Here is a 27,607-nt window from a genome sequence, read left to right as displayed (position 1 = left end):
AAGATATTCTAAATTGTCTTTACAAAGACACATTATTATCCTAATATGTCATAGAAAGTAGAACATTTACCGTAAGTTACGTAAATAAAACGCAATTTTTTTTAAACTATACCGATGATATAGTAAATTAATTTATTCCGGTTTATATTATTATTTAATATCAGTTATTATAGTTTACGCATGTCGGTATTTGTTCGAATCAGTACTAACAGCCAGGTAACTACAGTCCGAGGCACAGTTACTGTTGTTTCGGAAACTCCTTTCAAACATATCAGCGCGTTAAATCGTAGATAACTCTGTATGTAGGCCTACATATAACTGTATTTCCAGAAATCTGGCATAAGAGAAATAATACGAACATGAACATGGAAAGATTAAAAGATAAAGGGTGAAGTAAAGAATGATATTATTATTATTATTATTATTATTATTATTATTATTATTATTATTATTATTAAAGAGAAATCTAATATAAGTAATTAATATGTAAAAATGTGTCAACTAGTTTAGTATAGACAATCACAGATTTTAACAATAATAAATTTGTATATATACGATCTAGTAATTTACACTCGACAAAATATCGACAATTACTCATTAGTGGCCAGTATACATGATCATGAAATTAGAAACAGTGAACAAATTAATATTCCATATTGTAGATTACACAAGAGCAACACAAACTTTTCAATTATAGGGATGAATTTATATAATAGGCTCCCCAGTCAATACTATAAATTACCAATCAATAGCTTCAAAAATAGATTCTACAGTTGGTTATTAAATAATCCTTTTTATTCTGTTGCTGAGTTTTTCAACACAAACTTGTATGAAATTGTTTTTTAATAAATACGTTTAATTGCAGTTAGTTACAATTAATACATTGAGGGTGAACTGTTTTCTTTAATTTAAGAGTTTCAAATTATTTCATTTTTTTCATTGTATTACTTAAATTTTAATATTTCTTTTATTAGTGTTTTTTCAAATGTATTACATGTTTTTCAATGTATTCTGACGAAGCCTAAAACTGTGTGAATAAATTAAATTGAATTGAATTATCATTAAAATGAGTAAGTACATGCAAAATACCACTTTTTAAGGAATTGGACAGAAAGACTCTCGAATGTGGAACAAGACGTACAATTCTGAATGATCACCCCAAGCGACGATTTAGTTGTGACGTGACACGGGTCCGGGAAAGTTATGTGTATACATTCATACTCAATAACATGGTTTCTGGTGAAAATGAAAGTTAGACTCTCGTGAAAAGGGTCTGGGATTTTTTTTTTTCTAGAATCGGTGCAGGGGTTGAGTTCCTGTGTTCTACTCTGATTGTCAACTGTAGGGTGTAAGAGACGGGGAGGAGTGGAACGAAAGAGCGGTCCAGTCTAGTCAGATCACAACTGGAACCTGTCCACTGGCTTTGGAATCCTGGTTGCCGATTCGGCACACGGAACTTCCCTCTCTGAAACTCTTGTGGAAACGCAATATTATCAATAATGCTGAAACTGATTTAATTTCAATACTAGTAATATGAAACCCATATTCTGACATTGAGATAAGCGACAGCGTTGCTCTGTAAGCCGTGAGGTCGCGAGTTCGATTACCAATGGATATTCTCCATTGATCCAACCCTTCCGGCCGTATTACGACGCTGGGGTTTAATTAATCTTTAACAAAAATGAGTACTAGGGGTATTTATTACGAGGTTAAAGGCGACAAGCATCTGACTCCCTGCTGCTACTAATGTCGATTGTTTGCAAAGATAGGAGCCTTAACCTCTACTTCCCTGTGGATCTGCATGAACTTTAATAGAGATAACAGAAAAGTGACAGGGGAGAAATGAATTCGTTTAGAAATTAATACCATAATATGTACCTTAGAATTAGAATATGTTAAATAAACTACTTCTGCCTTTATACTCTCCGCATTTATTAATCACCCAATTTGTGTATGATAGTAATTTTTGGTTTAAATAAAAATTAAGTTTTGTACGTTAAAAATGAATTCATTATGATGTCACATTCGTTTGCCCTTAATGTTCAATCACGGATCTGAACCGAAACTACTTTTTTTTTAACATCAATGGCCTACTGTAATTAATAACGTCACCGTGTTAATAGAAAAAGTAACCAGAATTCTCGAATATCAAGCTCATAAATGCATCACGTTAAATCAAATTTCCTATTATCCTTGCCTGAATTATTCGACTAGAGAATTTTTCACACGATTCTTGAGAGTTTTATTTTCTTTTTAAGTGTGGAGTAACACTAATAACTTTCAAGAACAAGACATAATCTCCACAGAAATAAACTTTTACAAAGCGATGGCAGTCTCAGTGTTAATTTATAGTCGTGAGAATTGGTCCGTGAACAGAAGTGACAAGAGAAAAATTGAGTTCGCAGAAATGAGTTACCTTCACTCCACTACCAACTACTCTCTCCAGGACCGCAAGACGAATGTTGACATTACAGAATAACTACGTATATTTAATATCAAAGAGAAAATAGTAGTTTGCAAAGAAAATTTGTAACAATATATCATTCGAATGAAACGTGATATTACCAGCTACTCTTCTTAGTTACAAAACAGAGGGCAGACGGAGTATGGGACGGCCGAGGAGAGGACTAGCAAATCCGTGAAGTAGGAACGGTCAGTAGCCTAATCCATAAAGCTGCAGCAGCTGCTGCTGCTGCTGCTGCTGCTGATGATGATGATGATGATGATGATGATGATGATGATGATGATGATGATGATGATGATGATGATGATGATGATGATGATGATGATGATGATGATAGGAACGAGAAAAGGTAACGGCTCCTCAAACGTGTTATTAGCGGGTGTAGGACAAAACTATTTAGATTATGCTGATGTTCTGACTTTAAGATAAATGAAGACAGAGAATGCAAATTGTAACTTCAAGCAGAACAATAAGTGACAGAATTCGAGTGAATCCGTATGATTGCGTGTAACTTCTATACAGGATAATTGGAGCAATGGAATTAGGATAAATAAGTACAATTTAAGTGTATAATGAATGGACTCAAATAAGCTATCAATAACAGTCAATCCTACAACAACTATAACAATAATAATAATAATAATAATAATAATAATAATAATAATAATAATAATATGAGAATTACTCTAAGCTTGTATGTATTAACTTTGGACAGTTACGCATGTAGGCTATTATGCGCACGTCTCTTTCGCGCCCATGTCGAAGCACAACTGAATAACATGTTTTAATAGCATATCTGACCGTGAAACGAGCGGACCCGGGTTGAAATCTGCTTGGAACTAGTTATCTGGTTGCGGTTTTTACGGGATTTTCCCTCAATCCTTTTGATTCAGGGCTATATAACCCCATAGCAGTTGATAAAGCGTCGTAAAATAGACAAATTAAAAATGCTTCAAAAATATTGCAACTCCTCTCTATCGATTATAATAAACTGTTCCAATTAGGTTATGGAAGCCTATCTGAAATGACATAAACATTTCCATGGCAACCGAAATCTAATTTCTGTTCCACAAAGTTCTTTAATTTCGTTCAAAATAGAATTTCTTTACGCAGAAGAAAACTGAAAGAGATTTAATATGTTCTCTATTCATATTAAATATTATGCCTTGTAAATCAAAATGGTGCATTTTGCGATAAATCTATGGGTTTTCCATCGTTCGTGCGTTTCTAAGTTCATCCTAATCTTAAATAATCCGGTTACTGGCCAAGAGCCACAGAGCTCAGTTCACATGATGCGTAACGTTTCATAGTACATTGTTTTCAACTGTACATCTTTAATTTCATGTATAAGATATTCAAGAAATTTGTTATTGATACAAAATTACTGCATTCAGTTTTAACACACACTTCTCCCAGATTTCTAATGTATGTATAGATATAGGCCCTACTCATTTACAAAATAGATCTACTTACCACTGAGATGTCATAGAATGAACTGCCGCGTCCCTCTTTTCTGTGTTATGCATAATCTGAAAATGTTACGAAGAATATATAAGTCTAATTGTTAATTTAAGCAACAGCAGAAACAAGTTCTTGAAGTGCAGAGGGTAAAACTCACAAAGAATTACTTCCACCCCATATGAGTCACGCGTCATTAAATGTAGGACTGTTCATACTCTAGGAAAATATTAAGAAATGTTCCTTAAAATACTCGTACTTTATATCAAGCTCGAAGTTGAAGTCGATGCATTTCTAACAACGTCATCTCCACACACAGTACCACAGCCATACGTGGAAGCTTCTCCTATTCGTCATATTTGTAGACTATTTCGGCGTTTAATTATAAGACGTACGTAAATGAAATTAGAGATAAGATGGCGACATGTGTGTCATTTTCGTCAGGTAATTTATCAGATTTTATAGGATCTATTGTTTGTTTTTAGTTATTTAGTTTTGTGGTTTACTTTTGAACGTTTTATTATTGCTAGTAATTCAGCACCAGAACGTTCAAGGTTTTCATTGTGATTGGGTTGAGAAAAATATTTTAAGCAGGGCAGATTTTTGCTGCGTAGCAGAATATTAGAGCATACAAATTACAAGCTTCATTCTAGATTAAATTGCCTCGCAAAATTGAAATGATAGCAAGAAAACGTACTAGAAAAGAAATGAGATTCTAAGCGTAATAACTTAGCGATTGTCGTCGTGAATTCTGACCGTGATTTTCAGGAGAACTATAGTTCTGAAACTTCACCGGAAGAATCAACCATAAGTAAGGCGATGTATGTTTTTCATATTAATGACATCTATAAGAAGCACTCTTCGACTGCTATTCCCATCTTCATTCTTTTCGTTCTAAGTGACGCTGTGATTGAGCCAGAGACGGACAACTCGAAACTGAATACAAATTCCATCCTCAGAATCTCATCACTGAGGGTCTTGTATCGAAATGTCGACGAAATTGTCTATCATTGTCCTGGTTAGATGCTTCAAAATCTTCTTCGATATCCTCTACTAATTGGCTATGAGGAATAATCTCAACTAAGTATATTGAAGTCCTGCAGCGTAGCGTCGTGATCTAAGGCATCATGGCTGGACCCGTGTTACGGAATGAGCTTTAGTTCGAATATGCGCGGAGAAAAAATTTCCTCGTGGAATTTCGGCCAGTGTATGGAACCAGTGCCCACCTAGCATCGTGATGAATTTGGAGAGCTACGATAAGTAACGAAATTCTGTTATGGAAATCAAATATAACGTCTGAGAAAATCATTGCGCTAAGCATACATTAACTCCGTACTGATTGAAAGATCGTTCATCTCTGCTGAGTTATGTGGATGTAAGGTCAGCAGTCTACTTATCGGTCTTGACCCTTCATGGGCTGTCATGAAACGAATTCGGAGCCTCTAAGTTACTGCGCTACGTTGAAAACAGTATATTTCAAAATACTGTTGATAATAAACGCAACTCTTCTTTGTTTATTAATGTGTTTTCATATGAACATGTGTAACACTATTTTCATTCTATCGTTATTATTAGATTTGTCTTTGGGATATCCGATGTAGAAAAGCTGCGAACGCCACTGACTTGAAAACTGAGCACCAGTAGGGAAGCCCGAGCTCGAAATCTGGCCAAATGTCACCCGCAGAGAGTGCACAGAAGTCATTTTCTTTGTCGTTCCGAACGACACAAGCCGCCACTGAGGGTGGGGGAGAGAGGGACAAACGCGCAATTCAGCGGAGTCAGGCATCGGAACGGAGATCGCGCGGCCGGGTCCGAAAGTGAGGCTGTATGAATGGAGCGCTGCCGTGCAGCAGTGACTCATGTCGGCTTCTAGCAGAGCTGCCGTCACGATCAGCTGCTGATTGCCGGCGGAATCAGAGCTCTCGGTCGATTGCGTTATCAGCCATGAACTGTTGCTCCATAAAAATGTGCGACCTGATGTGGTTTGTGTCAGAGAAGTGCAGTGAGTACCTGAACGTTATGAAGAAGATTTTGTTTCGCAACCGTAGGTTAAGATTAAATTCCTACGTTTCGGAACTACCTATAGCTTTCATCCTCAGTGGCATATGGTCCAAGACTTCGAAGGGACACCTACTCTTTTAATTGAATTGTTAATCTATAGAAAGTTACATTACAAGTCACTTCGAATAAAAGTAGGGACCTTCTTATTTTGTCCTAGTCACTTCATTTTCTTTTAACGTAAAAGTAACTAAGCCTATTTCTCCTCACTAGGGAATTGACAGTCACATAAAAATGCATCGTTCTCATTTTATTCCCCTTGTCCTCCCATTGTTGTCTTTGTCTTCTTCTAGTTCTCTTTGTCTTCTCCTTGTTCTCTTTGTCTTCCCTTTGGCCTCCTTATATTCCTCTTGTCCTCTTTGTATTCCCCTTCTTTCCTTGCTTTGTCATTTTTCTTCTTGTATTCCTCTTGTTCGGGTAGCTGCGAATATATTGAATAAGCAGTCGTGGACAGCCGATAAAGGGTGGTCCTCCAGCTTGGAAGTTGGGCGAAGGGCTAACGACCCATCGCCATAAAAAAACAGCTTGTTATGAAACCTTACAGGCCGAGACGTAGATGGGAGGTGGGATATGATGATAGAGACTAGATTAATCTTGCACAGGATAGGGACCGATGGCGGGCTTATGTGAGGGCGGCAATGAAACTCTGGTTCCTTAAAAGCCATTTGTAAGTAAATAAGTAAGTTGTAAATATTCCTCTTGTTCTCCTTCTCTTCCCCTTGTCCTTCTTACAGTATATTCCTTGAATTCCCCTTGTTTTCCTTCTATTCCCCGTGTTCTACTCCTATTCTCCTTGTTCTACTTCTATTCCTCTTGTTGTCCTTGTCTTCTCCTCCTACTCCTTGTATGTACCCTTGTTATCATTCTATTTCCCCTTCTCCTGGTATTCATATTGTGTGATGGCATGCATACGTACTCCACGTCTAAGATATGTGGCATAGTGAAGCTATGCATCGGTCCATTTTTTCCTCTTCTTATCTTTCAGCCATTCTTTCTTTACGCCTAGGTACCTCTTTCTCGTCTTACTAATACCCTACATAATTATATACCCAGACTGCTCGGCCTTATAGGCTTTGACGGTAACAACTTTTGTCAGGTTTACTATGCTGTCATCTAGTTGTTACATAAGGAGTCACGTCATAACTCTCATTTGAATTTCATTAGCGACTGTGCTGCCATCTCGTGTTCGTTTACGGCGGACGGGTGGCGATCCTGGCGATTCTATTCAAAGTGCTACCGATATCAACATAGGGATGAGCAATCTGTTATGTATGTGATCTGGACTAATACACAACTTTCTACTTCTCTTTCACCAGTTTCTTCGTATCTTTATTATTCTTTCAAAATGACAATAACAGAGATAGTGATTCATTATTGAATAACATCATATTGCACCTACATAAAGAACATTTTGTATCAGCTTCCTACTCCAGTAGTTTGGGCTATCAAAGCATAACGAACGAGAAGGCCTCATCCACTGGCATAGCTCAGAGATAAGGAGTCTGGCTATTGGCTCGGGTCTGCTGTTGGAAATGATTTTGAATCCCGCTTGAGTATGATTATCTAATTGGGGTTTTCCCAAGATTTTCTCCAAATATAAAGCGAATGTTGGGTAATCCATGGCAGTTACTCAGTCTCATTTCGCCATCACCAACTCCACCGACGCCATAGCCGATTATTAATGATATTAGTAGTTAGACCATGAATCACTGTAATTTGTGTGACCACACCCGATGACGCCACCTCCCCTCGCTACGGGCATGAGCGCATCAGGGCTCCGAAGTTGCGTATAAAATTATGCGTGCCGCGCGTACTCTCTCAGTAATATCTCGGCATCGAGAGCAGCTACAGACCTGTGAAACCACTCGTTTCATTTGTATTCGCGAGTTCTGGCGAGTTCTACAATATTAAAGTGATCAGACAGTAGACACGTGTACGATTTGAGTGAACCTTATTGAGAAATTATTGTAAGCTGGAAGCAATTTCGGAATGCCTCTTCATATAAAAAAAATATATTATCATATGTTGTTTGTTGTTTAGTCAACTGTCCGAAGACGGGTCTGAACCTCACAAGTGATACCAAGAAGGCACCACTTATGAGGCAACTAGTTCAGGAGATAATGAGGTAGAGTGGCCAGTTCCTTTTCCCCTCTATTGCATACATCGTCGACTAGCTACATATTACACTAATCAGACTTCAAATACTTACAAACAATTGTTCTTTATGCAAGTCTAGTTTTTCAGATAAAGCTCCCTGTGAAGCAGACTTGAATAATTTCAAGGGAAAAATTGTTCCGGGGCCAAGTATAGATCCCGAAACCTCTGCTTGAACTTACCAGCGCTCTACCAACTGAGCTACACAGGAACTCCACCCGACACCGTCCCAATTTTTTCCCTTTATATCCACACAACTCGAGTGGGCTGACAAGACGCCAGAGACTCACATCGAGTGCACACAAACTCTTTGTGACTTTACCTAAAAACTAGACTTGCATAATATATACGTTACTGTAGGTACGTTAACAGAAAACCACAATTTCAAGCCACACAGAGTTTGTGTGCACTCGATGTGGGTCTCTGGCGTCTTGTCGGCCCACTCGAGTTGTGTGGATATAAAGGTAAAAATTGGGACGTTGTCGGTTGGAGTTCCTAGGTAGCTCAGTTGGTAGAGCGCTGGTATGTTCAACCAGAGGTCCCGGGATCTATACCCGGCTCCGGAACAATTTTTCCCTTGAAATTATTCAATGTTGTTCTTTCTCTGACACATATCGTCAAGTGAGATGTACTGCCTGATAATAGATATACATATCAGCCAGAACCTAACAGAGGCACATACTATTATATATTCTTCATTAATTACTTCTCTTGTCATAGACCCAGACTCTCCACTTGTAAACCGAAACAAAAATAAAACATTCAAAGTAACACAAACTGGGCGACGTATTCTACGTGCCGGTGTATCCCTGATACTAAGCAGAATTTATTCTGTTTCTAATTCAGTGATTTGACTAGATGTAAAACACCTATGATGAAGGATGTGTTACAATGCATATTACATAAAAATGGAAAAACAGTGGTAGATAAAACTGAAGTATCTGCAAGTAAACGCGTTTCTAAACATTCTTCGTCCCCTCCAAATGCCACAAGAACCCGCCTGGGATTTGACGCGGAAAGCATTCAACTAATCTGAACTGAATGTAAAAGTGGCCTGATATTTGGATTGATGTGTACCTCGTGTCTCGACTTCCCCTCTTTCTGGAACAGCTTTATAAGCTCCTCTCCCTCGCAAGCCATTTGACATGAGCGTTACTCCACACATACATTAACTAACTGCAACTCTTCCTCGCTAACTTCTCTCCGGCTCCACTCATAAAGCCACAATTCCACAATCGCGTTTAGTTTCTGTAGTTTTCGAAATATTGTGCCGGCGCGGAGCGGCGCTGTGGTGTTGTGCATCTGGAGCAGAACGCTCCACTTCCCTGAATGCCTCCTCCCTCTGCCGTTATCACACATATTAGGCTTCGTGCAGAATCCAGTAGCTGAGGGCGCTTTTCTCAAGAGCTTGCTCGCCTTTGTTTTTATTCTCCAACTTCTTTTCGATCCTCGCAGTCTGTGTTACCATGACAACTTAAAAAAAATAGTTACACAAAGTTGACATGTAATTTCTTATTGACCACCTCTGTGGTGTAGGGGTCAGCATGCCGGTCTCTTACGCAGAGGGCCCGGGTTCGATTCCCGGTCGGGTTGAATTTCCTGGTTGAGGTTTTTCCTCAACCGTAAGGCAAATGCCAGGAAATTCGGCCCACAACATCCCTGAAAATCACCGGCCTCATTCATCACCGAAATCATATTCATAACAAATCAGTCATACATATACAGTCGCCATCTAGTTCACAACAATAGAACCAGTCTCAACAATAGTACACAGGCCTTCGGATTTCAACCAAAGATTAACTCGCGATATGACCAAAGATGTTAAAGCGAGTATAAATAACAGCGAGGGGGAAAAAAAAATTCTTATTAGTGGAGACGAGAATTCCATGCAAATGCATGTTTTTATAGGAACACGGGACATAGCCCAAACTTAGTACTTACCCATTTCATTACTTTGCGGTTCCAAATATGTGTATTTTTTCCCTGCATATTTGCACGTGTTGGCCTTTTTGGGGATAAAAACATGCATAATGCATTTTAAAGCAATTTTTAGCTTAATCATGCATGTTTTATTGGTTTTTAGTGGACACCTCAGTTTCTCGATTTTTGTGTCCCTTGTTTTAGCTTCAGGAATCAGGATTGAAGAAAGAAAAGAAAAAAACTAAACAACAGAAAAAGATTCATTCAAGTTTGCACCCATAACTTCTTGGAATGCAGAGAGGTCATTGTCTGCCTATAGCCTATTGACTGACAAGCGCAGGAACCTCACAGAAACCAATTTAGAAATGTTCTTAGTTAACTGTGCAAAAAATAAAGAAAAGTGAAGTGGAATAAAAAATATGAAATTTGGAACAAAAATGAAAGTGCATATTTCAATGTATTTTTCGCTTGATCGTGTATGTTTCATAGTTCGATAGTGCGTGAATGCATGCATATTTTGGGATTTCATAGTGCATGAAATTCTCATCTCTACTTATTAGCCTACACGTTTCTCAAGAATACTTTCTTTCTCATGTTTCGAACAAAATTACAGTTTGTAGTGTATTTTCTAGAGATGATATTCAAAAGAGAACTCAAATGAAATCATTTAATAAGCAGTCATTTCTACACACACACAAAATTAAGTCTAATAGGGTAAAGATTGGTAATATTGTGATATGAGTAATATTATGATAGTTCTTTTTGAGAATTTATTACAATTTTACTGAGCGAGAGAAGGACCGGTTTTGTGCAGCAACTTGTCCATATATTCCCTTGATACGTTGACGCAAAAAACCGATCCTCTTCTTGTTCAGTAAAAGTATTACCAACCTATACCCTTTCTTGATTTTGGAATTATAAATTGTAAATTACTAAGCCTATTTAAGTAAATGTAATTAAAGTTTAAAAAGTTACAAAAAAAATTATTTTCCTTTCCATGAAAATCGGCGTATAAATGAGTCATTCGAAAATTAGTGACAACATTTTAATTCAGAACAAAAGCTTATTCATTCATAGTTGACATGCTTCGAAGATCGTAATTATAGATAAATTATGGTAGGAAGAATAGAATACAGGAGTGGAGTGTGATCTGAGATTAGTGATAACTAGAGACGAGTATTCTATGCAAATGCATGTTTTTAAAGGAACATAGGACATAGCTCAATCTTAGTACTTATCAATTTCGTCTTTTTCCGGGTCCAAATATGTGTACTTCTTCCGTGCATATTTGCATGTTTTGGCCTTTTTGGGGATAAAAACATACATAATGCATATTTAAGAAATTTTTAGCTTAATCGTGCATATAATATACATTATATTCAGTTTAAATGCAAGTTTTAATGGTTTTGAGTTGACAACTCAGTTCCTTGATTTTTATGTCCCTTATTTTAGCTTAAAGAATCAGGATTGAAGAAGGAAAAGAAAAAAAAACTAAATAACAGAAGAAGGTTCATTCAAGTTTGCACCCATAACTTTTTGCGATGTAGAGAAGTCATTCTCTGCCTATAAAAACATAGGCTATTGACTGATAAGCGCAAGAACCTCACAGAAACCAATTTATAAATGTTGTTAGTTGTTAACTGTGCAAAAAAAAAGTGAAGTGAAGTGAAGTGAAATAAGAAATTTGGAACAAAAATGAAAGTGCATATTTTAATGTATTTTTCGCTTGATCGTGCATGTTTCACAGTTTGATAGCGCATGAATGAATGCATATTTTGGATTTTTATAGAGCATGAAATTCTCGTCTCTAGGAATAATACTCGTAGATGGTGGATATTTAAGCTCGGTAAGGAGAAATGGATTGTTTGGAGTTAATTTAATGTCAAGATTAGTGGAGTTGTTAGTTAAACAGACTGTCGGGATTTCATATTAATTGTAGGAAAATGTAATAGAAAGTTATGGTGAAACCCGTATACAGAAAATGTGGTGGTTGATGACAATAAATATTATCATTATAATAATCATACTTTACCTGGAAGGTGACGGATGTCATTCACAGCGTCACTTTGCTCTAAGTTTTATTTGACATACTTTAAATATGTTATAATGACCTGTACCCCTCAGTGGTTCTTTTATTTTAGGGTAAAAGTCGTAGTCGCAAGGACTCATATTCGGAGAATACTTCGGACAGTGTTTAAAACTCTTCTGTTTGAAATATCTCAAAGAAAAATCCCCCTGAAATTAATGAATTAGTTACGGTTCGCTCTGTATAGGTATGCACTATAATTGAAGAACGTTCAGAAACCTAGGCTCTGTGTAAAAGAAACAATTGATATTAATTAATAAAAAGAAAATAAGATAGCCAGTGAGAGAGAGAGAGTGGGGGGGGGGAATGTCGTAGTTGGGGAAGTGGTCGCTCTCTCCCTCTAATTCCTACTCTGCCACCCTCACAATACCCTTTCCCTCGATCCCCTCACCCTATCGTCCATAGACCAATTCGCTTTAACCCTAAAGCTATTAATTGTAGTCAATCAAAACTGGGTGGGGCACTAATGAAATCACAGTTTTGATTTGCAAGTAACCTGTGAAATACTCCACGCTCCTGATGGATAGACTGACCACAGACCATGTCAAAAACTTGTGATATCTAACTATAAGTACAGTCTGGAGAAACTTCATGTTTATGTAGTACTTTATCGAGAAGTATCATATCTGTTAAACAGTTGTGATAGATATAATATCTAAGGAGAGAGTACGGTGATATTCCAATAACTTCGTTCACTTTCCATGCCGGAGTCACGAGTTTCAGTCGAAATACTACGGCTAAAAGAATGTAATGTGGAGGAAGACGGAGAACGGCCAGATACAGTCTTTAGAGACTCACCTGTTATCATTCCACCAATTCTCATTTCTCTGTAATGCCAACAATAACTTTACAGAAATATATTACCAAGTACATTAACATTATATTGATTATGGAGGTAAGGAGACAGAGAAGGAATTGAGAAGACACATAACAAAAGAAGAAGAATATAATAATGACAAGACTGAAGAAAACGATAACAATACAGATAAAGAAAATAAAGAAAAAGAAGAAAGAAATTAGGAAGGTGTTTCTGCTGCTGACGATAACAGTGATGGTGGTAGTGATAAGATGATTATGGCAATGAAGGAGATTGTAATGATTATGTGACGAAAATGGGAAAGAAGGCAGTGAAAATTAATAATACTGGAGAGGAAAATGATGATAATAAACTTGACTATAACAAACAGAAGAAGATATCAGTGATAAAGAGGAAGAAAGTAATGATGATTATAATGATATTGGAAAAAAAGAATTAAAAAAGAAAAAATGAAACTGAAGGTGAAGAAGATGGTGTAAAGAACGATGGCAAATTGAAGAGAAGGTAGGAATGATTGTAATGTTGATGAAAAAGATAGAAGATTAAGAAAACAAGAACTCTAACTGTAGATGAAAAAGATAATATTTTAGAGGACAATGACAAAGTAATGAGAAGGTTTAGAAAAAGAATAATGAAACTAAGCATGAAGATATCGTGTAGGACTATGACTAAAAAGAAAGTGATAATGATTTCAATAATGATGGAGGAAGAAAATAAAATGAGGAAACAAGAATAAAACTAAAGATGAAGAAAATAATGTTTTGGAGGACGATGACAAATTAAGGAGAAGATTAAGAAAACAAGAATAAAACTGAACATGAACAAGATGATATCGTGGGGGACGATGATAAATTAAGGAGAAGATTAAGAAAACAAGAATAAAACTGAACATGAACAAGATGATATCGTGGGGGACGATGATAAATTAAGGAGAAGATTAAGAAAACAAGAATAAAACTGAACACAAAAAAGATGATATTGTGGAGGACGATGACGAATTAAGGAGGAGATTAAGGAAACAAGAATAAAACAACATGAAGATGACATTGTGGAAGATGATGACAAATTAAGGAGAAGATTAAGAAAACAAGAATAAAAATGTACATGAAGTTGATGATATTGAGGATGATGATGACGAATTAAGAAGATTAAGGAAACAAGAATAAAACTGAACATGAAGATGATATTGTGGAGGATGAAACAAATTAAGGAGAAGATTAAGAAAACAAGAATAAAAATGAACATGATCAATATGATATTGTGGAGGACGATGACAATTAAAGAAAAGATTAAGAAAACAAGAATAAAACTGAACATGAAGATGATAAATTAAGGAGAATATTAAGGAAACAAGAATAAAACTGAACATAAAGATAATATTGTGGAGGATGATGACAAATTAAGTTGTAATGATATAATGATTGTAATTCTGATAAAAGAGAAAACACCCATAAGGATATAAAAAAGGAAATTAAAGATAAATATATGTTTCTGGTAATGGCTATAAAGAAGGTCATGAGAAAAACCGTAATAATTTCGATTAACGAAAAGATTACAAGTTACTTTAAAATGTATTTAGAAAAGAATTCGGAAGGAGAGGAAGAAGATGGTGATACTAGTCACTGTAACAATGACAGTAAAGAAATAAGTTTATATCGTTAATAATGATGGTGACAATGAAAGATGATTAAAAACAGAATGCGAAAATGAAAAATTAAAAAGATGCAATGATAATATTGATAACAGTGGTAATGAAGATGAAGACACAATTATTAAGAAAAGTAAAGAGGGAAACATAAGGCGATGTTGACAGTGAATTAACCTATTCTACTTTGTCTCAAATATCGATACATTTAGGAAACCGCGAAGCATCCTTTAAGATGACATCAGTTCTCATTCATCTTGCTAGCTTAATGAAGAGGCTTAAGTTGAGGTTTTGCTCGACTAACCGAGTGTGGGAGAGATTTTTCCGCTTAATTTGGTTTTCTCTGCCCTTATTCCACCATTACTCCACCGTTTCATCGACTTCGTAGCCGAAGTAAAGAACGATGAGAGGCTCAGCACAGTGTACTAGGAGCGCGTCTTGGTCAGGACGTCTGCGCTGGGGCCATGTCATTGATCAGCTCCCCGATAGTTTCCGTGGCGGTCGCTATGCCCTATTGACGCCTGCGTCGTGCGGTTGAGAAAGTGCAGTCTTCCATGCCATTGATTCTTACACGGAACGGACCACATTACACTAGATGCTCCAAATATGAATTCCACATCACAAAACAAACGTCCGCCTTGCACAATACGATAGCGCACGTTTTAACAGTTAATGCCTTCGCCTTCTGTAATGAGTACTTATCTATAAGTTCATGAAGGAAGATGAAAACTGTAATGTTTTCAAACCGCTATAAATGACCACCTAATAAATTATATACGGGATTATTTTGGACGGGTTCCAGCAACATCATATCTTCTTTATCAGTCATGACTATCATCTTACGTTCGTCATTCTCCTAACTTCATTATTGTAAGCAGCATATTTTTCTTCTCCAGCATGGGAATACTCATCATCATTATAACCGTCATCAGTACTGCCCATCTTTTCGTCACGGTCACATTCACAGTAACTATCATCATATTCTTCTTCAACAGTTTCACCATACTTGCGATTATCTACATCTTCTTTTTCTCCTTCATCGCCACAGCCGTCGTCACAATCGTTACCCTTTATTTCTTCGTCCCAAGCTTCGTCACAATCATTATCATCTTTTTCTTCTTTGTCACAGTCATTATCATCTTTTTCTTATACGTCGCAACCATAGTCAAAATATTGTTATCTACCTCTTCTTCGTTACAGACATTGTCACAATCATTATCCTCATTTTCTTCTTCATTGGGATCATAGTTTCAATCATTATCTTTTCTTTCTTCATCGGAGTTATCGTCACAATCATTTATCATCTTTTCTTCTTCGTCACAATCATCATCATTATCGTTTATTCTTCGTCACTACAATAGTCAAAATTACGAGTATGTACACCTTTTTCTTCTTCATCGCAAACATCGTCATACTTATTACTATCTTTTTATTCTTCGTCACAGCCATTGTCACAATCATTATCATCTTTTCTTCTTCATCGTAGTTATCGTAGTTTTATTCCACGCTGCAATATCTTCACAATCATTATCATCTTTTTTTCTTCTTCTTCTTCATCGCAACCATCGTAATAATCATTATAGGCCTAATATTTTTCTTCTTCATCACAACCATCACCACAATCACTAGAGTCTGTTTATTCTTCATCACAGTCATTGTCACAATCATTATCACCTTTTCCTTCTTCATCGCAGTTATCGTCACAATTGTTATCATCTTCTTCTTGATCACTGTCGTCGTCACAATCCATTTTTTTCTTCTTCGTCACAGCAATCGTCTCAATCATATTTTTCTCTTCTTCGTGACAATTATCGTTACAGCCATTATCTTCTTTATCGCAACCAGCGTCACAATCATTATCACAACCATCAATCGTCACATTAATTATTATCATCTTTTTCTCTTCGGCACAACCTACTTCAAAATCATTACTATTTTAATCTTCTTAATCATTGTCTGAATCATCATCTTTTTCTTCTTCGTTGTAACCATCGTTATAATGATTGCCATCTTTTTCTTCTTCTTCGCAACCATCGTCATAATCATCATTGTTTATTCATCGCAGCCATCGTCGCAATTATTACAGTCTCTTTCTTCATTGCAGTCATCGTCATAAACATCATCATCATCATCATCATCACCATGTTCGTCGTCATTTTATTTCTTTCTCTGTCGTAGTCAAAGTTATAGGCCTATTCTTCTTCATTGTATCGTTACAATCACCATCATCATCATCATATTTTGTTTTCCGTCATCTTTATCATTATATTAATCATCACTAACTTCTATTTCAATGCCGCCATTCTTATAATAGTAATAATAATAATAATAATAATAATAATAATAATAATCACCACCAGAATCATAATCATATTCTTCTTACCATTGTCACAAACATCACAATTTACTTCATCGTAACTCTTCTAAAAATTATCGTTATGGGCTTCTTCCTTATCATCACAATCGCATCCTTTTTCATCATTTTCATAGTTCCAAACATCACTATCTATTCATTACCGCTATTGTAACAATTATCGTCACAATTTTTTACCATTTTCTTCATTGTCACAATGATCGTTAGGGCCTATTCTCTTTATTATCTTAAGAACTACAATCATTATTATCAACATCGTTGTCGTCCTAATCGGCGTAGGCCTAATCATTATGATCTCTTTTTGTTGAAAATTTAAATTTAAATTATGGTTTATTTTACGAAGCTCGCAATTGCTGAGGTTATAGCAGCGTCGCCGGTGTGCGAAATTTTGTCCCGCAGGAGTTCTTTTACATGCCAGTAAATCTACTGACATGAGCTTGTTGCATTTAGGTCTTAAGCACACTTGAATGCCATCGATCTGGGCCGGGATCGAACCCGCAACCTCGAGCACAGAAGGTCAGAGCTATATCGATGTGCTACCAGGCCGACTCTTTTTTACCGTTTAAATATTTATCATCGTTACATCCCTCATATCTTTTCTTTTTTCCTTATTCTTCTTATTTTCGGCTTCAGTTTACATCTGACGTGGACTGCAATTAGTTTTGTAAACTCCAATTAGCGTGAGGATGAGATTTGATTTCTCGATTCTGTCCCAGCAGTGGTTGATAAAGTGTCATTAAATAACAATTATCTCTGTGGAAGCTAGTTGCTGTGATTATCAGATTTCATCGCTTGGTTCTAACCCAAGCGTAGCACGACCGTGACAATGTAACACAGATGAGCAGATATCTTAACCCTTTAGGAGCTTACGCTTATCGCCATGTTGTTATTTTGTGGTGCAGCATGTCGTAGGGAGAGTGCAGCATTAAATTAATGAATTGATCGCGAGCTACACGTGTTTGATGGACTGTTGGCCCTTATCAGCCGGCGCCACCACACGTGCGCGCGTGATGACATCCGATACCATTTTCATGTCAAATCAACATTATTAAAATCCAATTTCACGTCACTCGATGGAGTGTTTTATCGCGTTGTGTGCTTGCGGGCGCGTGTTCGCAGGGTGGCCCACAATGACGTGCACTGCAAACTGTTTTATTTCAGATTGTTGGCACAAGGTTCTGCGGTCGATATCGACCTCGCCACAGAACTGTTATCTCTGAGGAAGACCACGACAAGATGATCGAAAAAAAAAAACACAGCAGTTACTTGACACTCGAGAACCTTTGTTACAGTTCATCTTTTTATTTTGTTTTCTTTTGCTCTTTTCTCTCTTTCTTGTTGATGTCTAATAATGTTTCTTAATTTATTATTAGTTTATTTAATTATATTCTCGCTTTTCTCTTTGTCTTTTGTTTCATCCTTTCTTTCTTTCTTTTTTCTTTCTTTCTTATTTCTTTCTTTCTTTTTGCTTTCTTTCTTTTTGCTTTCTTTCTTTCTTCCTTCGTTCTTTCTTCTTTCTTTCTTTCTTTCTTTCTTCTTTCTTTCTTTCTCTTTCTTTCTTCTTTCTTTCTTTCATTTTCTTTCTTTTTTCGTTCTTTCTTTCATTTTTCTTTCTTTCCTTCTTTCTTTCTTATTTTCTTTCTTTTTCCTTTCTTTCTTTCTTTTTTCTTTCTTTCTTTCTTTCTTTCTTCTCGCTTTTTAGAATCTCCTTCTTACCATTCTCGTTCATTTTTGCTTATTCTTCATATGTTTACTTTCCATTTTGTAGCCTTACTTCTTTCTCATTTCGTTTTCTCTCTTCCTTCCGCTTTTTTCACACTTTCTTCTTGTTTTTTTACCCTTCTGCCATTTTCAGTTTTCTTTCATTTTGGTTTATTCTTTGTGCGTATTACCTTCCTATTCTTCTCTGTAATAACTTATCTCCCACATTTCATATTGGACCTACTGCTTGATTATAATATTTTAACAATAATTTTAAATTTTATATACATTTAATGTTTTATTATATTCATTCCTTTGTATGATTTTACACTTTCAACATGATTTGCTTTTATATAACCCATTGTCTTTCAATGTTTATAATGTAACAATTGTTCAATTTAAGGGTTAATGATGATCTGATGATTGAAAAAAAAAAACGAAAACGTTTATCATGAAATGAAATAAAAATATTGTGCTCTTATATCAAAATCAGATATGTGCATGACGGTCTTTTGTGAAAAACACTTGATAAATCAACACAGCTTATCGGATCCAACATGGGTATTAAATTTTAAAAATATTTGATAAATCTTTGTCTCCCTTTTTCTTTCTATTCTTGTTGCTTTCTTACTCTATTCCTTTTTTATTCTTTGCTATCTTTTTTGTTTTTATTCTTGCGTCATTCTTTCATGTTTTCCTTCCTTATTTATTTATTTTTTATTTATTCTTTATCCTTTTACTATCTTATTTTTATTTTTTTCCACAATTTTCCGTGTTTCATTCACGTTCAGTTTCTTTTTTTTCCCCTCTTCCCTGCTTAATTTTTCTCCCTCTTTCTTTTCACCTCTTTTTATATTCCTTTAATGTTTATTTATTCTTTATATTTTTTTTCCTAATTTTTTGTGTATTTTTCTTATTAATGTATCATTGTCCTTTTTTGTTTTCTTCCCGCCTGTCCCCGAATATTTTCAATTTTTGTTTCTTTAATCTACATTCTCCTTTCTTATTTACCTTTGCCGTGTCTGTGGATCAACCGGAGATATTCCCGTTTCTCTCTATCACTCCACTAACACTCTCCATCTTCTCATGATTTCACCTATCACCTGCAGTAGTTCAAAACTGGCTGAGGCGAAATCTAGGGAATAGTACGGGTTTCTGATGATGATAAAGCAAAGGCTTGAGGCTCCGAGACCTGGGACTTCTCATGTACACGTCTGGGGATGGAAACTGGCTCTGCCAGGGCTGAGACAGGATGACCCATCTGTCAGAATCAGATTCACGAATACCATGCAGGCTACTTGTTGACCTTGGACAATTATATCGCGTATATAGGCCGCACAATGGGCCAATGTAATCCTGAATGCAAGGGTCCGGCCCTCGAAAAGCAAAGAAAAGCCAAGATTATAATTTCCTTTTACTTCTTGTGTATTTCTTCGTTTCCTCCTCTTCTTCTTTCATGTTAGCATATATCAGTTGCCCTTTTCTCATTGATCTTCCACTATTTCACCTTTCAGTTTCTCTTCAATTCCAGATTCCCTTCGGAATCCCGTCCTCTACCACTTTTATTGATGATATTATCCATAAGGACTGGTTTTCTTGGAATTTGCTCGTATGCTGTAATCATGAACTTTCTATCGTGTAGGTACATATAAAAATTAATCTGGACTGGCTCTAATATTATATTTTCCCCCTCTTTTCCTAATAATTTCCACATTTTTCTTTCATATTCGTTTGCTTCCTTCTTTATTTTTGCTTCCATATTTTATTGCGTCTTTCATCCCACCTTACATTTTCCCCCCAGAATTCGATATGAGGATATTTTTTTCGTTATTAGTAACCTGTCTCTCAAAAGAGCAATTTTGTTAGTAAAACGCGACCATTTCATGTAAATAAAAGAACAATTCCATTACAAAATGCATGTTTTACAAAATTCGTGTATATCTGAGTTGTGATCGCGCGTACGTTTACAATTATAGATAACCAGAATCCATGAATTACATAAACACGGACGCAGCAATTTCATACAGAAAAATCACTCTTTGCCCTTTAAAAATGTAATATCCGCACCATAAAAATATCGTATGCTATCCTCCCTCCCCTTTACACGTTTTTAAAGCACTATACTTTACACCACACATGTATCATTCCACCCCCGCCACCCTTTTACATTCCCTTTCCTCTAATCCCTTTTTCCATCCCTCGACCCTAATAACACTCCATATGAACCATACATTTCCCGACAGTCCATCCACCGCCCCATCCCTCCTTCCTCACGAAAAACACTCCCTACTATAAAATCCTCCCCTCTCCTCCGCTCCATCATCATCATCATCATCATCATCATGATCATCATATAATACTGGCTCAACACTCGTAATCCAATTTTAGTCTCCCACAGCTCTCCCTGAACACCCTCCCCCTAGTATATGAACCCCACTGGGACCCAGGGAACAATCTAATCACAATTTTGCAGCCGGTAGGCGAACATCAAAATGTCACTGGTCAATTGAAACGCAGTGCAACAGCTTCACTGGGGATATGAGGCCAGCCAACTAGGCGGCCAGGGGGCCGGGAGAGGGGGAGGTGATTTGGATTGGAAAACCAGAGGGTTTCAGGCCGGGGGATGAGGGTGAGTTTGCAGTGCAAGCAATAGTATGGGATTGTGGGTGGGGTTGTTCCAACACTTGTTGGCGCATTATTTTAATTGGATAGCTCTCATCCCGAAAGCTTGTAGCAGAATCCTCCTCCGCCCCTGAGTGTAGTCCTCGGGGAGACATTGCAATCTATTGAGGATCTAGTACACACTGACTGTTGTGATTTTCCTCTCTCACTGCCCGTGTTTATATACCTGCGCTACTTGTAGTCATGACTGGCTTAAAGGGACCGGCCTAGCGCTAATGCCGACACAGTGGAAGCGACTGGGATTATCCGACTCCACTCTCTCGGGATTTCATTTTCGAGGTGCCTAGTTAACCGTCTTGGTTCATACTGAAACGAGTCCGTATCGAATTAAAAGTACCGAAGGACGTTTGGTGTGGCACACTAATTCATATTTTAATTTCTGCCGAAACATAGCAACATTGTTAGAAGACCTTGCGAAAAGTAGACTTCACATTTTATAATTGAAAATAAATAAGTTAATACATGCTCAATGTCATAGTTCATATCCTTTTATATAATTACGTATTATATGTATAAGCCACAATAATATAATGTTGTTGTATAACGTTAAAAAAATAGATATCAGATTTCAAAATACAAAATACATGTTTCATTCCTTTATATCTACCACGAATTTAGTAGCATTGTCAAAAGATGTTTTTAGTAGGTTATTTTACGACGCTTTATCAACGTCTTAGTTTATTTAGCGTCTGAATGAGATGAAGGTGATAATGCCGGTGAAATGAGTCCGGGATCCAGCATCGAAAGTTACCCAGCATTTGCTCATATTTAGTTGAGGGAAAACCCCGGAAAAAACCTCAACCAGGTAACTCTCTCCGACCGGGAATCCAACCCGGGCCACCTGGTTTCGCGGCCAGACGCGCTAACCGTTACTCCACAGGTGTGGACCAAAACATGTTGAAAGTAGTAGATTTAAAGTTGTTTGTTTAGTCAACTATCCGAAGACAGATCAGAACCTCACAAGTGATACCAACAAAGCACCACTAATGAGGCAACCAGGCCAGAAGATAATAGGGTAGGGTGGCCAGTTCCTTTCTCCTTCCATTGCATACATCGCCTATATTGTAATTACTATTATAATTTATTATTTTGATACTGGCAATGCAATATTTCATTAATTCACTTTAATTTACTTTGTTATTCTAAGGAAGTATTTAGCAAAAGGAAACGCAGTAATAAAATTGTGATGTCTGAATTTTGACATCTCATTTTAATTAACTGTCTTGCAAATAAGTATGATGCGCCTATCCTTCATTTTTGCAAAAGTGTCTTACTCTGCTTGAATTCTGGCAGTCTGGTAAAGTTACACAATAGTGATTTTTCTATAGAGAGCATACTTAGATTCGACAGTCTTTTGTTCGTCATATTATAATTCCTACAGTATGTTTTCACCCTTTCCGGAACACTCATTGCACGCTCACTGGGAGCAGAAGTAAATGGGATGGACAACAGTGGCTTCAATAATTTTCTGGTTTCTTTGTAAATTTATGAATACATTTTCCATCATTCTGGTATAAATTTAAACTGGATTTCCTTATTTTATTTTTAACGTGACCCTTTTTTTTAGTGTTAAAGTAGAAAAATTATTATTCAATAAATACGCTACAAAATCGAAATCAGAACTGTTAAAATCACAAACCATCGCAAAACAAACCATTTCACATTAAAATTTCTGAAAACTAACGTAATTATTACTTAGAAAGTTAGGTGTCACTAACAAAAGGAAAGCGCGAAAAAATAACAATAATATCTCAGTAGACACGTCTTTTGAGTGTCATGTCATAAGTCATAACTCATAAACCATGTGCAGTATTGAGGCAGCGAGGTTTTTCGTACCAGACCTCCTTTTTTTCAATAGGATTTTACGATTTGGAAAAGGATCGCGTTTCACTTAGACGTATGGCAGTTTGTCTTACTCACCGGCTCACTGTGATAGTGAGGGATCTAATTTCATCGAAGTAACTAAAAAGTAAAATAAATAAATAATAATAATAATAATAATAATAATTATTATTATTATTATTATTATTATTATTATTGTTACGCAGTGCACATTCTATTTTACTTCTAGGCCTATATTAACATAGTATTCCTGGGTGACGCAGTCGGTAGAGTGCTAGCCATCTATACCCGAGGTTGCGGGTTCGATCCCGGCCCATGTCGATGGCATTTAAGTATGCTTAAATGCGACAGGCTCATGTCAGTAGATTTACTGGCATGTAAAAGAACTCCAGCGGGACTCCGGCACACCGGTGACGCTGATATAACTTCGGCAGTGCAAGCGTCGTTAAATAAACTACAATTAAAAAAATAAAAATAAACTTAATATTAAATGTTTTAGAGAGGTATTACAGGATAGACGCCGTCTACCCTGTCTCCCCGTACGCCTCGCTACTGTATGCAAATGTTTATTATTAAAAAAAAGATGACTGGTAACATAAGTGATTGAAGAGTAAGATGCTTCAGCATTATGCATGTGCTGTCCTACTACAGAATTAGTGAAGATATCAAAGAGAGAAGAAAGGAATTCCAAATGCGGAGTGCAATAAATAGAAGCAGTTATTGCGAAAGACAAAAACGTCTCGGCCCGTGATTTCTGTGAAGGTGTTTAACCGTAGTTCCGTTACAGCAGTACATTAGTTTTTGCGCAAAGCTTTTGTGAAAATTGTACTTCAAATATCTTATACTTCCATTGGTATTTTAGAAGACAGCGTTCGAACCTCCCCTCCAAAAGAAGACAAAAGTATATAATAAAAGAAAGAAAGAAAAAACTTTAGAAGAGCTTTTCCCCGTCATATCCAGGGGAATGGGTGATAAAGAGAGGAAAAGAAAAAGGAAGCATTTTAAGTTTTTCCTTGTGGTTCCGTTACTTGACCGCAGTGGCGCTGGCGTCGCACAGGAAGTACACCAACTTAACGTGGAGTTGGCACGCTGATTCTAGTCAATACTTCATTGTATTCCCTCCCGCGAGTTTATCCAAGACGCCGATAGGAGGAAAGGGTTGGAAAAAAGAGTCATTATACTCGAAACGGAGTCGGAGTGGAACAATATGGGCATAAAACTTAAAATCTACTCGCTGTCTTCTCTTAATCTTTTTCCATTTTCTTTATATTATATCTTTCAGTTTCATTTTCTCTTTTTCTTGGACTTGGTTTCTATAGAAGAGAAATTCTTGTTTTTAATGTCTCTTCGTAGTTGACGATTGTTCTTTTCCCAGGGAGAGAAGCCATTTAAAAGGATGAAATTTCTCTAAAACAATTTGATAAATGTTGGTAACCATAACAAGGCTACTCCATAAAAAAAAAAAAGAAAACATTGCTTTGAGTGTTCTTAAAGTATTTATGTGAATGAAACGGGATTTAGTGTCATGTCCAGCTGAGAGAGACAAACTAAATTAGATTATTAACTGCTTATCGTGTGGTAATATGAGAAGAATTTAACAGATACGTAAATGGAGATGAAATATCTGCGCCAGATATAATTTTCTTGATTGATTATATTATTTCACTTTCCTATTTAATTTATGTGTGTTTATCTTCTCGTACATATGTAACATAAAAAGAGTTATGTATGTATGTATGTGTGTAGGTATGTAGGCCTATGTATGTATCTATGTATGTAATGTAATGTATGTCATCAAAATTATGTACAATTTGTGCATCATTCGTTAATGGTGATCCTGTTACATTTCTGTTTTCCAGGAACCCACCCTCATCTACATTTTACTATTAATAACTATTACTAAATATTCCATACTACGTACAATCGTTCTCGTTATGTATTAACAAAAACTCTTTCCATTTCATTATTATTTCTTATATAGGGGAGAGTCGGTAGTATCGGACATCGGGTAATATCGGACAGTGAGTTTCTTTCATCTACCACACGATGATAGTACCTGATTGACATGGTTACGTTTCTGTGATGTCGCATAGAGAAACGTAACCATGTCATTCAGATACTACCATATGGTGGTAGATGAAAGAAACGCACTGTCCGAAACTACCCGATGTCCGAAACTACCCGACTCTCCCCCTACATATGTTTTCCCTTCCCATTTTTTCTTTACTATATATAAAAATTTTCTGAGTTCCCTCAATTTTCTTCCGTTTAATCTTCTATACAATTTCCTATATGCTATTTCTACACTTAGTTTTAATAATAGTTCCTGAATAAAAATGTTTCTTGTTCTTTAATTTTCTGGTCAAGATAGTAGAATGTGTAACACGTCTTCTTCTTTTTTTACATAAAGAAATATATCTTTTCTTATCTCCAAAATCCCAGTCTTCACCACGCTAGTCGCGTCCTTTCTTCTCTGTTGTTAACTTTTGTTTATTCTTCCTATGCCCATATGATTTTCATTTCTATAAAAAGAGTTTTATTTATATACGTTCTCTTGTAATTGAAAGTAACTAATTAATATTATGTAAAAGTAATTCATAAAAGAATATTAATTATAAAAACCGCTGAGCTCTATTTTCGTGCCCCATATGCCATTCGTGGTAGGTCTATGTGTAAGAATGACCTTTACCTTAGTTTGTATTTCGTTAAAATGCACACTGTAGAGTACTTATATATCTACTTATCATTGAAAGCAAGAAATAATCTTCGGAAATTTTTGTAATAAATTAACAACACCTTTGATGACAAAAATTGAAAAAAGAACCTAAATTCCCCCAGTTTCCATTTCTATACTGAAACATTATACACGTATTATATTCTTATATAGACCTATAGTCTATGTATAGGCATTATAATCGCAGCAAGAGGCCTTCAATTTAATTAAAAGCGTGAAAAATATAACAAAATTGTTTTTTAAAGAAGTATCTTTTTCAGGGATACATGTACGTACATAGTGTTCTGACCAAAGGCTGGTCTTTCACTGCAAGCTCAGCATTCCCTAGTCTTTCCTATTTTCTGCTTTCCTCTTTGTCTCCGCATATGATCCATATATCTTAATGTCGTTTATCATTTTCAGGAATGTAGACCTTTAATTCATGACCTTAATCACATGGCATTTACTTTAAATTGTTGTTAATATTGGCATACTGACATAATTATGTTAGCGAAATACTTGCACGACTCAGATCTCGGGCATGGTTTTCAATTCTGTTTGAGCTGATTAATGGTTGAGTTTTTCCTCCCACCCAGAGATTTTCACCGACTGTAAGGTGAAAGTCAGGTTAATCCATGACGAATATTCGGATTCAACTGGTAAAAATGTCATTTCGCTGTCACAAGTTCCATCGATTATAGGTAACCTTGGAGTTGCTACAGCGTTGTTAAACAACCAATACGCTAACACTTCCTCAATATACGGTTATGTAATATAGCATATTTGCATTATAGTTTATCTACTCAACATCACAACTTGATAGATGATGAGGAATTTAAGCTGGCTTAGAGGATTGTAGAAAAAAAATCCTACACCAAATAAGCAGCCAAATCGGAAACTGTAATTCTAATTTAATTTATTTGTATTTCAGACGAAAATCGAGATCTCAACGGTCATCCGGAAGACGAAATTAAAAGACAAAGGACGCAGTACAATGGAGATCAGCTTTATTCCAATGTGAGTACACAACATGTAGAGGATTCTGTTGTCAATATCATAAGTTACCTCGAATCTCTTTGTACACCAAGGTTAGTTATATAATCTAGTTTCCTAAGATTTTTATCAGTCCTAAAACATTATGTCCAGCAAACGTATAGACATTTTAATCGAAATACTGAATGTTTTCACGTAAAATAAGTGTAAAACCAATAACGCCTTAAGTAGTGACATATTATTTCTTATTTTTACACCAAAAGCCTGAGTTCAAAGCCCGGCAAGTTTTACCGGAATTTTTGGTGGAAATTTAGTGTTGGAGTAAAATTCAGAGTTTCTAATACTTATATCTGTTTTAATACTACAATGTTAAATATAATAATTTTAAGAAAACTTTCTCAGAAACTATCTGCAGTAAAAGTATTAAACATTTAAAGATCTTAGTTCAATATATTTTCCGTGCTCCAGCATGATTTTTAAATGATTATTTTTTCATTTTGGGGATATTTTAAACTTACGTATCAACTTTGCATGAGGAAATGTAACTCATGAAAAAATTATATAATAATTACTAAGCCAGAAAGGATGACCGCTGGACATACCTATACAGCTGTTGTGAAAGTCTTTCATTCATGATTTTCTTGACAGTTCCCGAACTCGCGAACTTTCGACAAAATAACAAGTCTGGAGTGCTTTTAAG

General features: G+C 36.1%; 1 protein-coding gene across 13 annotated transcripts in view; it reads left to right on the top strand.

Moving 5' to 3' along the window:
- Positions 1–27,607, top strand: part of sv (paired box protein shaven) — a 1,022,136-nt gene that overhangs the window by 957,982 nt on the left and 36,547 nt on the right. For all 13 annotated transcript variants that reach the window (XR_011335301.1, XM_069841828.1, XM_069841829.1 and 10 more), the window contains one exon: positions 26,846–26,931. Coding sequence is in view for 12 of the 13 variants with exons in the window: in XM_069841828.1 (XP_069697929.1) it covers positions 26,846–26,931 (86 nt within the window). In the remaining variant the exon portion in view is untranslated. The remainder of the gene's footprint in view (positions 1–26,845; positions 26,932–27,607) is intronic.

This window comes from Periplaneta americana, chromosome 12 (assembly GCF_040183065.1).
Source record: "Periplaneta americana isolate PAMFEO1 chromosome 12, P.americana_PAMFEO1_priV1, whole genome shotgun sequence".
Taxonomy (NCBI): Eukaryota; Metazoa; Arthropoda; class Insecta; order Blattodea; family Blattidae; genus Periplaneta; species Periplaneta americana.
This window is presented reverse-complemented; position numbering and strand designations above follow the sequence as displayed.